General features: G+C 33.9%; 1 protein-coding gene across 4 annotated transcripts; it reads left to right on the forward strand.

Moving 5' to 3' along the window:
• Positions 1-340: 340 nt before the first annotated feature.
• LOC116002630 (DNA polymerase eta) lies at positions 341-11,208 on the forward strand. Of its 4 annotated transcripts, XM_031242799.1 has the most exons (17): positions 343-521; positions 908-1,028; positions 1,124-1,235; positions 1,314-1,481; positions 1,815-1,970; positions 2,092-2,195; positions 2,482-2,601; positions 3,087-3,210; positions 3,727-3,840; positions 3,963-4,178; positions 4,616-4,724; positions 4,842-4,972; positions 9,237-9,306; positions 9,399-9,517; positions 10,223-10,316; positions 10,488-10,738; positions 10,832-11,208. In XM_031242799.1, exons 1-16 carry the CDS (start codon positions 446-448, stop codon positions 10,703-10,705), a joined length of 2,052 nt encoding a protein of 683 aa, XP_031098659.1. In that variant the 5' UTR covers positions 343-445; the 3' UTR covers positions 10,706-10,738; positions 10,832-11,208. The 4 variants fall into 4 exon arrangements, with proteins under 4 accessions (XP_031098657.1, XP_031098660.1, XP_031098658.1 ...); XM_031242797.1 differs by having other exon boundaries at positions 341-521; positions 1,124-1,481; XM_031242798.1 differs by having other exon boundaries at positions 342-521; positions 1,124-1,481; positions 10,491-10,738.
• The last annotated feature ends 4,122 nt before the right edge of the window (positions 11,209-15,330 follow it).

The following is a 15,330-nucleotide window of genomic DNA, read 5'->3' on the forward strand; positions in this document are numbered from 1 at the left end:
ATGATTTTCTATAAAATAAAATAACTCGAATGAGGTAACTTTCAATAAAAATAAAAGTATACAACTTTTGGAAAAGTGCAAATGATTGAAATAAATACTATTGGTACATGTCAATGACCTTGTGATTTAGTGACACCTCTCAAATGGGAGATCAAAGATTCAAGTTTTAGTGAAGATGATATTAACTTTTGTGTTTCAATAAGTTGAGAAAGTAACTACGAACCGATACTATATTGTAAAAAAAAAATACTATTGGTACATCTTCCATTTTTCCGTGAATGTCCCCAAGGGTTTGGTTTCTTTGGATTATGCACTTTTGAATACGGAGTATTATTTTATCGTAATTAAAAACGTGGAGCCAAATTTTGGTGCCCCAGGCTGACACTGTTTCGGAAGAGAGGGAGCGGGAGAGAGACTGTGAAGCGGACAGTTGGGAGAGAAAGAGATGCCAGTAGCGCGACCTGAATCATCGGACTCTCGAGTCATCGCCCACGTCGACATGGACTGCTTCTATGTTCAAGGTTTTTCCTTATTCTTCTTTCTCAATTCAGTAGTTTGCCACATTTCCAGCTTTAATATGAATGCTATATGCTCACATTAAAGGCATGATTACAGTACATTTATCTTAAACATAGTTAATTACATAGTCTGTTGTTTTCTCTTCTTTCGAATGTGTAGTCTTCATTTTTAATTTTTTTTTCCAGTATCTCCAGTCAAATTAGGGTTAATTTGAATCAAAAGAAGGACACACACACAAATATATATGTTTGTGTGTGTATTGATGTTAATGAATGCCTGTATAAGCATGAGGATTGTGTGTGTGTGTGTGTGTTTTTTTTTTTTTGGGTCATGCATTCTGATCATGATCATAATGCCGCAGTATCTAACTGGTTGTTTTCATGTATAGTGGAGCAACGTAAACAACCAAGTCTAAGAGGTCAGCCGACTGCTGTAGTGCAATACAACTCTTGGCAAGGTGGGGCCCTGATAGCGGTCAGTTATGAGGCCCGTAAATTTGGTGTTAAGCGGTAATGGATTAGCTTTCTAATTTTATGAGAAAGTTTTCTTAAAAACTTGATTGATGGCAAGTGTTTATCAGTGAATCTGGTTTGTCATTTTGTAGCTCCATGCGTGGGGATGAGGCCAAGCAAGTCTGTCCTGAAATTCAGCTTGTTCAAGTCCCAGTTGCTCGTGGTAAAGCTGACCTGAATACATACCGAAATGCAGGCTCAGAGGTTAAGAAAACTTTCAAGCATCTCTCTGTTTTTAAGCTTGTAGTATGTTGTGAATGTGTGTTTATGGCATTCTCACAGGTGGTATCCATTCTTGCACGGAAAGGTATATGTGAACGTGCTTCAATTGATGAAGTCTATCTGGACCTCACTGAAGCTGCAGAGAAAATGTTGAAAGAGACCCCACCCGAGAAATTGGAAACAATCAATGAAGAAGCGGCTAAATCACATGTTTTAGGGATTGATAAGGTGGGTAGTGATAGTGGTAATAACTATTATCTAGCAGTTCAATTTTCTTTTTCTGAAGCTTCAATTCCATGTACTAAATGAAAACACCTTTGTTTAAATAAAACATCATTTCAAAGACATGCTCACATGTACCTGCTGAAAGATGGTAACTTGCAATGTCAGTACTCAGGAAGTAAGAACTCAAATTCCTTCATTGGTAAAAGCAACTTTGGTGAAACGGTGTTCGAAAGTTTTTTTTTTATTTTTTTATTTTTTTATTTTTATTATTATAAATCCATGCTAGTGTTCCATTATTGATCGTTATATCATTCCTGATATTGGTTTCTATTGCAGGATGAAAATGAGAGCGTCAAGAAGTGGCTTTGTAGAAATGATGCAGATTACCGTGATAAGTTGTTAGCCTGTGGGGCCCTTATTGTTGCAGAACTAAGGCTGCAAGTATTAAATGAGACTGAATTCACATGTTCAGCAGGCATTGCTCATAATAAGGTGGAAATAGTATTCCATCCACAAGAAACATGCAAAAATTTAGAAGTTTATTGTATGTATTTTATTTTTATTTTTCATGATGTCTAGAGTTTTATCATCCTAAATACGGTGCTACTTGCAGATGTTGGCCAAACTAACAAGTGGGATGAACAAACCTGCACAGCAAACTGTGGTGCCCTCATCATTTGTCATGAAATTTCTTGAACCATTGCCTATAAAGAAGATGTAAGGATTTCCTTGATTTGACTTGCTCAAGAATCCTTCAAGTTTTGTTCAGCATGCTATTTGACTTTTGTTTTTTCTTCTGAATTTCAGTTCTATCTGAATTATGTTGTTCTTGTGGTTATGATTTTTCCCTTTATATTGATCTTTAGATTTTAATAGTAGGGCTCTTTTTGAGTGGTACTTTATTGCTGACTGCCTGACTTGTTTATATTTGCATGGCACTATTGCTTATATTTTCTCCTAATTTGTGTGGGTTTGTCATGCTTTGAGTTGAAATGTATTGCAGGAAACAACTTGGGGGAAAGCTTGGAACTTCATTGCAGATTGACCTGGGTGTGAACACTGTTGGAGACCTATTGCAGTTTTCAGAGGAGAAGTTACAGGAACTTTTTGGGATAAATACTGGGTCATAATCTATTGCTTTTAGATTAAATGTTTTATTTTACAGAGATGATGACATCTTAAGCAAATGGTTCCAAGTTTTTCCCAATTATTGTGCTCATTGTCTTGAAAAATATTGCTAATCTTTCAGATAATGAGCATAATGTGTCTAATTGAGGTTCTTCTACTTGTTTCCCAAAAACCAGCCAAAAGAGAAGGGAAAACATTAAAAAAAAAGATTTCTTATACTGCATAATATGTATTCTAGATTTTTGTATGCATGTGTGTCTTGAGCCGAAGGTTTTGCTCTAGCCAATGACTTGGGCAATTTCACTGATGAAACATTCTGGGGTACTTTGCTACAGGAGAAAACCTCAGGGATAATTACTGCATGAATTGTAAAATTCAATGATGGAAATACAATTTAGAGTTTGTTTTACTTGCAACCATGTTGTCAGTTGCAGAATTGTCCTCACTTTTACCTTCTTTTCCCCCCTGTATTCCTTGCAGTACCTGGTTATGGAATACTGCCAGAGGGATGAATGGAGAAGAAGTTCAGGGCCGCCTTCTCCCCAAGAGTCATGGCTCTGGAAAGACATTTCCTGGACCCCGAGCTCTTAGAACAATTGCTTCTGTAAAGACATGTTCTCTCAAATACTATCCTTTTAGTTATCTTAATTTATTCTTGTTACTATTCTTTATTATTTGTGCTTCTAAACCAACATCAAGGGAGGTCTTATGCAGTTATGCTTGGAATGCTATCTTATGGTCATACTTATTTTACATAAAGATTTGGTTACTTTTGTCATAATTTCATTTACTTCTGTCCCTAAACGATGGTCTAGTTTTGCTTCACTAGGGTCAACACTCAACACAATCTAATTTTAACCAACTTTTAATGGCATGATATTTTAAATTTTATGTTGTGATTATCAAGGTAGGTTGTATTTATTGTGTAGTTTATTGATATTCAATTTTTAGCTTCAAGCTTAGACTTAAGAGTATGAAAACCTATGTAGAAGTTTAGTCAAATTAACCAAGAAAATAGTAAATAGGACAATCAGTGTGGGACGATGGGAGTTGAAGTTATTGGCCCACTTTTAAATTATTTTGGTCACTTTGAGTCTTTGACACTTTTATTTATTTATAGGTTGAGAAATGGCTTAGGGAGCTTTGTGATGAACTTAATGAACGCCTTCAGTCTGACTTGGAACAGAATAAGCGCATTGCAAAAACACTGACTCTACATGCTAGTGCATACAAGGTTACTTGTTCAAATATTTCCTTGAGTACTATACTATTTGTCATTTAATTTATTTAAGTCTGTTGTATTATTATTTATGTGATTACATGATAATATAGTCTGTTATATTTGCTATTTTCTAGACAAATGACACAGATTCATTCAAGAAATTTCCTTCTAAATCATGTCCGTTAAGATATGGGACTGCCAAGATCCAAGAAGATGCCTTGATCCTTTTTCAAGCAGGACTCCGTGAATTTCTTGGTTATTACAATGTTAAGACACCAACAAAGCAACAAGATGGTTGGGGAGTGACAGGTCTTTCGATATCAGCAAGTAAAATAGTTTCTATACCCTCAGTGAGTTCAACCCTCCTTGTATCTTCACAGTGGCCTTTTTCATTCTATAATAATTGTCAAAGGTTGCTCACTTAAAATGCTGATATGTAGTGTTAGGCCACTGAAGTGAATTGCTTTTTTCATTCTTTGGCAGTATGAAATGAGACTATAAACTGATTTAAATCATCTATGGAACTAGTAGAACTTAATAATCTATGCTACCTTAATAGTGATGCCTGATTTGCCAATCTGTTGTCTATGTTATGTAGAAATGACATTTCCACCTAGTAGAATAAAAATGTCTAATGAAATTATTTGATGACTCAAAATCCCCCGATATATTATTAGTACATCTGGTCAATTAAACTCAAAACTTTACCTTCTGTACCTTTATATGTATGTCTGCCATAAAATTTCGGTCTTTTAAAAAGTTTTTCTTCGTTAAATGCTTTTGGCAGGGAACACGTTCAATCATGAATTATTTTCAGAACCAAGACCAAACATGCTCTTCAGTTAAGCAATTAAGTCAAAGATCTATCCAAGATGCAATGCCATTGCCACCCTTAGGTTCTCTCTGCTTCCACACCTAGCTACCTCTTTTCTTCCTATGTTTGCTTTCTTTGCACATTTTCTTAGTGCTATTGAACCTCTCTCTCACAATTAATGAAAGGAATAGTTATCTAGGAAGTGGAAACCATTCAACACTGCACTCCTCAGAGCCCAAGGTTGATTGCATTCATGAAAGTAAAGGGTCTGAATATGCAATTCCAACTTTGGAAATACAGGAAGAAGATGGAGAACCATGTACAGTCCAGGTTTGACACTGTTCTATTTATTTAGTTAATTCTCCACAAAATAAGTGGTATCAACTATGACAAAAATATCTTCATTAACAAAGGGCTTTAAATTTTAAAAGGAAAAGAGAAGATGCTTTGATGCACATTGGCATACAGATATAGGTGTATATAGACTGAAACAGAGCACCAACAAACTATTTTGCCTTTTTTTTTTTAAAAAAAAAAAATGCAATTGTCTATACTGTATATCATCTGGATTTGCCCTATACGGTTTTACACATTTGAATTAAGGGTCAGTTTGGAAAGCAGGAAAATGACTTTTGGAAAATTAGTCATTTTCCAGAAAATATTTTCCTTTCCAGGGTTTGGCTATACAACAAAAAATTGTCTGTGTGTTTGGTTCATTTTCCAGAAAATGAGTAGGAAAATGATCATAATTGTATACTTCCAACATTTTAATTGTTATATACAAAAAAAAACATTGTTATTGTTTTGTTTAGAATATAACCAACTTTTATTTTAAATTCCATGCAACATAAGTAGGGTTGTTAACAAATCGAACATGAACGAACGGAGGTTGTTTGTGTCTGTTTGTTATTGGAGTGTTCGTGTTCGTGTTCGTTTGTTAAGGTTTTCAAAAATCCTGTTCGTGTTCGTTTGTTAAGCGTTCATTAGTGTCCGTTAACGTTTGCAAACACATTCACGAGCATGTTCTTCAAGGTTTGCGAACACGTTGACGAACTTATTCGTTCGCGTTCATGAACGCTTAATAACCAAACACAGGCTCATGTTTATGATCACAATTTGTTCGTGAACAAGAAATAATCTATGTTCATAAAGAATTACCAAACAAAAAACACAAATATATATAATACACACACACACACACACACATGCTTAGCTGCTTGTTTATGAACATTATTAAACGAACACAAACAAGCTTGCTCACGAGCTCTTAGCAAACGAGCCTACAACTGTTCTGACTCTGTTCGTTTATGAACCGAGTTCTAAAATTTGTTAATTTATGTTCGTTTACCTTAATAAACGAATATAAATGAACGCTTACCAAACACGAACACGAGTAGTTTACCGAAAACTCTCTTTGCTAACACTCCTAAACATAAGTTTGGGCTGTATTCAATCATAATGCTTTTTGCTCTCAATAATCTATCTTCCCAGTACTAAAATCATTATCATAATATGAAAACTTAAAACCACAATTACATGTTAGAAACAATAAAAAGAAATCAACAAAATCAAAGTCTTAAAGATTATAGTCCATAATAAAGTGTTAGCATCCAACATAACTAAGTCTTAGCATTCAACATAACCAACTACAGAGGCATACATAAAAATCAAGTCTTAAATATTACAGTCCACAATAAAGTTTTAGCATCCAACATAACCAAATCTTAGATCCAACATTACCAACTACAAAGACATATATAATTTAATCCAAAGAAGAAATAAATTTCTCAAGTCCATTTCCTCTTCAAGCTTGCATTCTTCGCCTTGAAAATCCGTGCTTGAACTTCATTTGTCATAAGGAATTCAAATACTTTACATAGCCCATCCTCATGAAAGCCATCACCTATGTTCATCACATTCTGAAACAATTGATTTTCATCAATACCGATATTCAATGACTTAATTGTCGTGGCAATGTTACTGAGTTGTTCAGCCATTTCATCCACCTTCAAGTCAACTGACTTTCGCTTACGACCGGATTTTTGAGACGAAGCAGTTGATGCAGATGTTTTTCCCCTACTTTCTTCATCATTTTGTTTAGGCAAGGTTTCATCATTGTGATGAGGCAATACAAGCATTTTTGTATGCCATATCCATCATCACTAGGATAATATTTCACAAACAAAATATAAGAGATATTATACAATATTTTGGTAAAAAATACTCTTATTGTTATAACTTTCGTTATCTTGGTGAAATATTATCTTGGTGATGCTGGATATGGCATACATAATTGTTTGTGTTGCTGGATCACAATGATGAAACCTTGCCTGAACAAAATGATGAAGAAAGTAGAGGAAACACATCTGCATCAACTGCTTCGTCTCAAAAATCCGGTCGTAAGCGAAAGTCAGTTTTGAAGGTTGATGAAATGACTGAACAACTCGGTAACATTGTCACGACAATTAAGTCATTGAATACCAGTATTGATGAAAATCAATTGTTTCAAGATGTGATGAACATAGGTGATGACTTTCATGAGGATGACCTATGCAAAGTATTTGAATTCATGATGACAAATAAAGTTCAAGCGCGAATTTTCAAGGCGAAGAATGCAAGCTTGAAGAAGAAATGGATTGAGAAATTTATTTCTTCTTTGGATTAAATTATGTATGCCTTTGTAGTTGGTTATGTTGGATCTTAGATTTGGTTATGTTGGATGCTAAGGACTTTATTGTGGAATGTAATCTTTTAGACTTATTTTTATGTATGCCTTTATATTTGGTTATGTTGGATGTTAAAAGTTGGTTATGTTGGATGCTAAAACTTTATTGTGGACTGTAATCTTTAAGACTTTTATTTTGTTGATTTCTTTCTGTTGTTTGTAACATGTAATTGTGGTTTCAAGTTTTCATAATGTGACAATGGGTTCAGTACGGGGAAGATAGATTATTGAGAGTAAAGGCATTATGATTAAATACTGTCCAAACTTATGTTGCATGGAATTTAAAATAAAAGTTAAATTCTAACAAAACAATAAAAATGTTTTTTTTTGGTATATAACAATTAAAATGTTGAAGTATACAATTCTGCTCATTTTTTGGAAAATGAACTAAACACACATGCAGTTTTTTTGTTGTGCAGCCAAACACTGAAAAGAAAAATGTTGTCATTTTCCTGCTTTCCAAATGGACCTTAAATGCCTAAGTAGTGAACATGACCAACATGTTCTTTGGGGGATCTTTTTTTTTTCAAACTTGATAGCAACAAATTTGATAAATGCAGCTTAGTACATTTTTATGCATATAATATAAATTATTGTCATACTGATTTAATCACAAAGGTTTGATGTGGACTAACTTCTGAATATCTTTGATTGACTATTATTTTGCATTTGGTTTTATTTCCTTTACAGATGTTTGGTAGTTTACTAGTTTTAAGGTTTGGTAATTTCCTTTACAAATGTTTGATAGTTTTGGACTTTTGTTCACTTTTCAGTTTAGGAGTACTGTTTATGTATACCATCTATATACATGGGATTTATTGGCTATATACACAGCGGAATTAAGTCAAAATTAAGGAGAAGGAAGATTCCCAAAAATTCCAAGTTATTTTTCCTGTTCTTCCCTCCTTTTCAATCGTACAAAATAGGCAAACCACCCTCCACTTCTGACGATCTCCATCGCCCTATGACGCTTGCTTTTGCCAAAGAACACAACAGGCTTTGAAAGATCTTGGTTAACCTTTAAAAATTTATGTTAAGTGACTATCATGATTTGTGAGAGTGCGACATCTTGTCCTACATCATGGCAGTTGAAAATGCCACATAAGTGATTGGAGAGTAGTAGTAACTTTGTAAGTCAATCCAGTTAACCACTTTCAACCAGTTGATATAAGTCCTAGTAGTTAACTTAGACTACTCTGTATTGCATTCCATGCTTTGAGCTTGGTGCTTGACATGCATGAGTGCATGACAAATCCCTTCTGTCTTCAGGGGGAGAATCACTCTCAAGCAAAGCTATGTGCATATTGCTTTCTACATTTTATGTACCATGACCATAATGATACCCATTGTTATCAAGGCGATGCCTAGGCGTCCGGTCGGTCGAGACCGAACGCCTAATGTGCTCGCCTCACCTAAGTGCAGAATACAACCCCAAAACTCCACAAAACATACATGGGTAGAACCTACACACTAAGGCGAGTCTACTGGTGTAATTTCCAGCCAGAAAAGTCGCCGGAATCTGCCTCACGCCGGCGCGTGGAGTTGGAGAGAGAGAGAGAGAGAGTGTGTGTGTGTATGTATGTATTGACCAATCTGGTGCAACCTGAGTACACAAAGATTTACTTAAAAGTATATACTCAACAACTAGAAAGCCAAAGCCAAGCTATATTACTCCAAACACAAACTTTTTGGCGCCCTATTATCTGTTTCTTTCTTGTTTTTAGTTTCTTTTATACGGACATGCGTGAGCTTGCACACACATTACACATATACATATACATATGTACACACACGCGCATGTATGTTTTTTTTTTTTAAATGCTATTGTTTAGCGCTAGAGAACATTCATGACACTTAGAACTTAAGCAGGGGCTTCTCTCCACATCCTGTCATCAAGAAGATGGATTCAGTGAAGAAACTGTAGCATTGTCATTTTCAGGTAATTCTATGCAATGTTTGCTGTATATATTGTTGTATTTTCTTGTTCTTGCCCTAAATAATTATGATTTATAATCAACACTGCTCCTTTAGGGGCCGAAACTTGTTCAAGATTGGAGCCAAATCAAGTTGATCCAATGGTTGACCCTGCAGAAGAAACAACAAACAGTTTGTTATCAAAAGAACAGAAAAGAAAGCCTTCCAAAAATAAGGTTTGCACATTCAATTTTACTGTCTCATTTTACTTATCTTTTTTACTATTCATTGGCTAAATCAATTCTTTTTTTTTTTTCTTCTTTTTTTTTTGGTTTTTGTTTTTGTTTTATGTTCTAAAAATATTATAAATTATATATATTTTTTAATAGTATTTTTTATGTAATTCTTAAATATATAAATTATATGCACTATCACTAAACTAAATGTTACAAAAATTGAATTGTAAATAACTCAAGTTAAGTCTTGTTTATTGAACCAGACACATAAAATCAGACATGAGTAATAGACTTCCTGTTAGCATTCATCTCTACCTTCTTTTCTTTTCTCGTTGTGAATGTCTTACACTAGCTTTTAAGTTATGGAATATCACTAGCTTTTAGTTACTGCCTGTGGGCCAGTATTTGAGAGTTAAAGAGATGATTTTAAATCATTACATCTTATGCCATGAAAGGTTATCTGAATTTTAAAATGAAACTGGCAAAATTGTTTTCCTTACTAAAACTAAATAGCTTTATGTGAATATAATTACTGTGTCATATACAAGGATTACTTATTCTACATTTCCTTAAAAAATGTACTCCATAGAGATTTGCATGCAATTGATTCATATTCTTTTTCTCTTAGAGTTGAAAATAAGAAATTTTATTAGTTTAAAATGAATGTTTTTGACTTTTTGCTTATTTTTCCTGATGTTGCATCAGGGAACATCCATCTTAGGATACTTCCAAAGTCAGGACTCATTTTCAAAGGTGACTCATGGAAGCCCTTGCCAAGAAAGTGAAGCGTCATCCCCAGGTAATAATCAGCCTGACCAATCACGAAAAGCCTTTCCACCTCCAAATTAGCTGTGGATAAAACTCCCTTGTCTTTTTGTCACCTGCTTATTTTGTGTTCTTTTCCTTGTCATCTTGCACATCTAAACCTTTGAGAGGTGTGAACAAACTAAGTGAACCTCTCCAACTAAAGCAGGTACCAGTATGGATCCAACTGGTCAAAATGATCAGAGGAGGCATGCAAGGAGTTATTATTACAATATAAATGAGATAGACCCAGCTGTTGTGAATGAGTTGCCACAGGAAATTCAAGATGAGGTGCGAGCCTGGCTTAGGCCCAGAAAACAAGCAAATACTACAAAAAAAGGTTCAGATATTACTAGCTATTTCTCCCGTGCTAAGGATGCATAGCTGACACCTAGAATGTATTGCATCTTTTTAAATGTAAGTTTTACTAAACCGCTAAACCTTTCAAAATTGAAAGTTTTACTAGACCGCTAAACCTTTCAAAATTGAAATCTGGAAACCTTTTATTAGGTTCAGTCCAGAGATATCATGTACTCATGTTCTTTGGAGCTCATAGGAAGTCATCATTGACAGCATGAAGCATTGAAGCATGAAATGCTTGCTAGGTGGGAGTCTGGAGAAGGGTCTGTAAGTCTATAGGACAAAAGCTTAATTTCTTTTCTTTGATTATTATATCAAAGTTTATAGCATGTATTATTTGTGTGTTATTCATGCTTATATATTGTGAATATAGTGAAGGGCTTATAAGGGTAGGATTAGACTCAAGCTTGGAAAGTTAAACTTGGACTCCTGTTTTAAGTTGTTCTAAGCTTTCCATGGTGAATGTTTCAGTGTAAATAATGAATTATTATTTATTATTCTAGTGCTTATAATTCCTTGGTTTTGAAGTATTTCCTTTTTATTATCGTCCAGTTTGACATGACTAAGTGACAAGTTATGGTACAATCTTTTTCTAAATTAAAATAATATATGTATGTAAAAGACACTATTTAATTGATTTTTTTTTTTGTATATTTGATTATTAAGGTTTAAAAATTTTTTAATGAGGCAAGTTAATTCATGAGCAATTAGTAAATATAAATAGTAAGATTAGATAGCAAGTTTTAAGAGGGAAAGTAACATATTTCAAATAGGAGTATTTTGTATTTGTTAATTTTATTTTTAGCAGTAAAGAAGAATGGACAACCCATTAATAAATTGTTATATTTTAACTTTATAAAAATTGTTTTTTTAGACAATTGATATAAATATAATCTAACATGAACCAAATAAAAACTTAATTACGAGAAACATAACCTCATAGCCACGAAAGCAATATTAGAGATCTAAATACCTTTGCCATAGTTGATATCTTCTTAATTGTGTTACCTATTGAATGGTAGAACTACTGGGAAAAAATTAAACATTTTGTTCCATACTTGACTCAAAACTTTAGATGACATATTTGAGATTATTCAGGAGTAGTATGATTGCCAAAAACTGTATATGCTATGCTCAACAACCTTCGACTCACTCAGCGAACCCAGTTTGAGTTTAAACCGCAGAGACACGTGTTGTCGCTACGCTCCACTACACTCTCGAACCTGTCATCTTTCAATAACATGCGAGACATACACAACAAATTTACATCTTCATGAATATGCCCTTTAGGAAATAAGTCTAAAGTCTCTAGCACACATGTGGGTTGGGGTAACCATGTTCATCTAGCAATTACGAATACCCAACAAATGCAAACAATGATTGAACTTTTCAATAGTCATTATCTTCATCAACATGGCAACTGCATTTTCACTAGTGTGAACTTTCTACAACAATAACTTTTCAAAATTAACTAACTCTATGATCTTGTGGAACCTCACATCAATGTGCTTAGTCTGAGCTTGGTTCTTTGCTAAATAAATGGCACTCTAATTATCACAAAGTAGTTGACTCCATGTTGCTCAATTCTCAATTTCTTGACTAAACTTGAAACCCATAAGGCTTCTTTAGTAGCTTCAATCATGGTCATGTACTCTACTTTAGTTGTAGACAATGCTACAATAAGCTAAACAAATGATCTCCAACATATAGGCCCTTCTCCTAGAGTAAACACATACCTAGTTGTGGATGTTTTGTTATCCAAATCGTCAACATTGTCTGAATCCACATTACATTACAACCAAAGGCTCATTCTGCTGATTGCTAAATACAACACCATGCTTCAAAAGAATCCACTTGACTGCATCCCAATGTTGCCTCCCTGGTTTAGGCATAAACTTGCTGACTTGACTAACAACATGAGCCAAATCAGACTATAGCATACGTCGAACAACCTATTGCATTGGCATAGGGAACCTTTCTCATATCTTCAATCTTACTATCTTCGGACACTAATATGATGAGAGCTTAAAGTGTTTTGCGAATGGAGTTCTCACTTATTTAGGCTTTCTCATTCCAAACTTACATAAGACTTTCTCAACATAACTTTGCTGAGTAAGCCACGACTTCCTAGAATCTTTCCTTGTGAATCTCTAATCTCAAGAATTTTCTTTGCATCACCTACGTTTTTCATGTCAAACTCTTAACTCAAAAAAGCTTTCAACGCATTGATATCATTCATACTCTTTGCAGTTATCAACATCTCATCCACAAACAGTAACAAAAAAAAAAAGAAAAAAAAAAGAGCCATTATCAAGGTTCTTAACATAGACATAACAATCATACTCACATCGTGTGCAACCAATCTTGATCATGCAAGAATCAAATCGCTTGTACGATTGCCTTGGAACCTGTTGCAACCCATACAACGATAAGTATGCAAACTAGATGCTCACTTTCAAGTTTAACAAACCCTTCCGGTTGCTTCATATAAATCTTCTCATCTAGATCACTATGCAAAAAAGTGGCCTTTACATTTATTTGTTCCAAGTGGAAATCCCAAGTAGCCACTAGAACAAGTATTGCCCTGATTGAAGTATGTTTAGCCATAGGAGAAAAAGCTTCGTCATAATATATCACCTATTGTTGTGAAAATCTCTTCGCAACTAATTGAGCCTTAAACATTTCCCATTGTTTTCCTGATATTGGTGGCTTCTTCCTGTAGACCCACTTGCACCTAATATCATTCTTGTCATTAGGGAGTTGGACTAGCTCCCAAGTATGACTTTGGTGCAAAGACTCAATGTCCTCAACCATATCTGCCATTCATTTATCTTTACCTTGGCTAGAAATACCCTCTTGAAAGGTAACTGGATCGTTATTGCTAACAAGAAGTGCAAAAGATATAGACTTTAAAACTTCAAGCCTCTCAAATGTAGACATGGACGCTGAAACTTCAATTGGTGTGTCTTGATTTTTCCCAGGCTAAATTGTAATCTTGTAAGTTTACTCCATTAGAACCTGTAGACATGGACTCTGAAACTTTGAGCCTCTCAAACATAGAGGAATTCTTTGCCTTCTTAGATCTAGGTGGATTCTCTACCTTCTTAGTTAATGGAATCTAGTCTATATCCACCTCTAACCATCAACAAACACATGCTTTTGGTTTTGTTGTAACATGTATTGCTCATTATCAAACACTACATCCCTGCTAATCACCCTTTTTTTTTTTTTTTTTTTTTTTTTTTTTGCTGCAGGATCCCGGAACTTAACTTTTTACACATTTCTTGTAACCTAGAAAGATGCACTTCTTGAACTTTGGATCAAGTTTTGATCTATCATCACCTAGTATATGCACATAAGTAACAAAATTTATAAAACTAAGTTTCTTTGTACTTGGTATAATTTTCAGATCTCAAATACTTGATTTTTCTACTAGTTTGAGTCTCCACCTTAGCTTTCCACAACTTGAACTTAGCTAAGACTTCAGATTTCTGTTTCAAAAAATACACCCAAACTTTTTTAGAAAAATAATCAGTAAAAGTAACATAATAATGAGATCCACCCATAAATACCTCCCTAGTAGGTCCCCACACATCATAATTAATAATTCTCTCAATTCTATGCTTTCCAGTAGAGAAACTAACTCTAGTTTGTTTCCCAAGCACACAAAACTTACAAAAATCCAACTTGCAGCACTTAACACATTTTAACAGATTCCTCTTATCTAATACATATATATTGCGTTCACTAAGATGCCCAATACACAAATGCTAGGTACTATCGCAATCAAACTTAACAAAATGAACTTCATCTATAACTATATTCTCTAATAATTTATAAATATTCCATGTTGGTCTTTTGCCTTTCATTATAGTAACGCACCCCTACATATTTTAATAGTTTCTATATCATTTTCAGCTTTATGAATAAAACCATTTTCATACAAAGTGTCAAGAGAAATCAGATTCTTTGTTAGCCTAGGTATATTTATAACATCACATAAGTCCTAACAACACCATCATATATTCTAATTCTGATTTCACCGACACCAACAATATTATGACACCTACTATCACTCAGAAAAACAAAATCAAATTTTCCTGACATGTATGTGGTAAACCAATCCTTGTTAGGTGATATGAGATAAAAACAACTAGAATTAAGATTACATGTATTTGACACTTGACTAGATGAAACTGTAAGAACATCACATTCACTACAAATTGAAAAAGCAACAAGAAATTGTGAACATGGTACATTTAAATTAATTATTTTTAATTTTAAATAGTTATATAGATTAGCATTAAGGTACATTTAAATTAATTATTTCATACCATTAAGAAATTGATATTTTTTTAATTGTAATGTCTAGATATTCTATAAAATATATTTTGTGTATTGTACATTTATATTTCTAAATTCTAATAGTCCTAATAAGAGCTTATCTACCAAGCGGAGTCTTGGTATAAAAGTTTATTATAAGTAGTGAATATTTGTGGCTAAAATGAATGATAAACAAAACTTGATACATACGGGTTTTGGATATAGTGTATTGAGTCGGAATAATTTTTTTTTTAGAGTAACCCCATTAGTTTTTTTTTAAAATGATTTTTGCAGATTTAAAAAATTTGAGCATGTTTTTTGACTAA

This window comes from Ipomoea triloba, chromosome 13 (assembly GCF_003576645.1).
Source record: "Ipomoea triloba cultivar NCNSP0323 chromosome 13, ASM357664v1".
Lineage (NCBI taxonomy): Eukaryota > Viridiplantae > Streptophyta > Magnoliopsida > Solanales > Convolvulaceae > Ipomoea > Ipomoea triloba.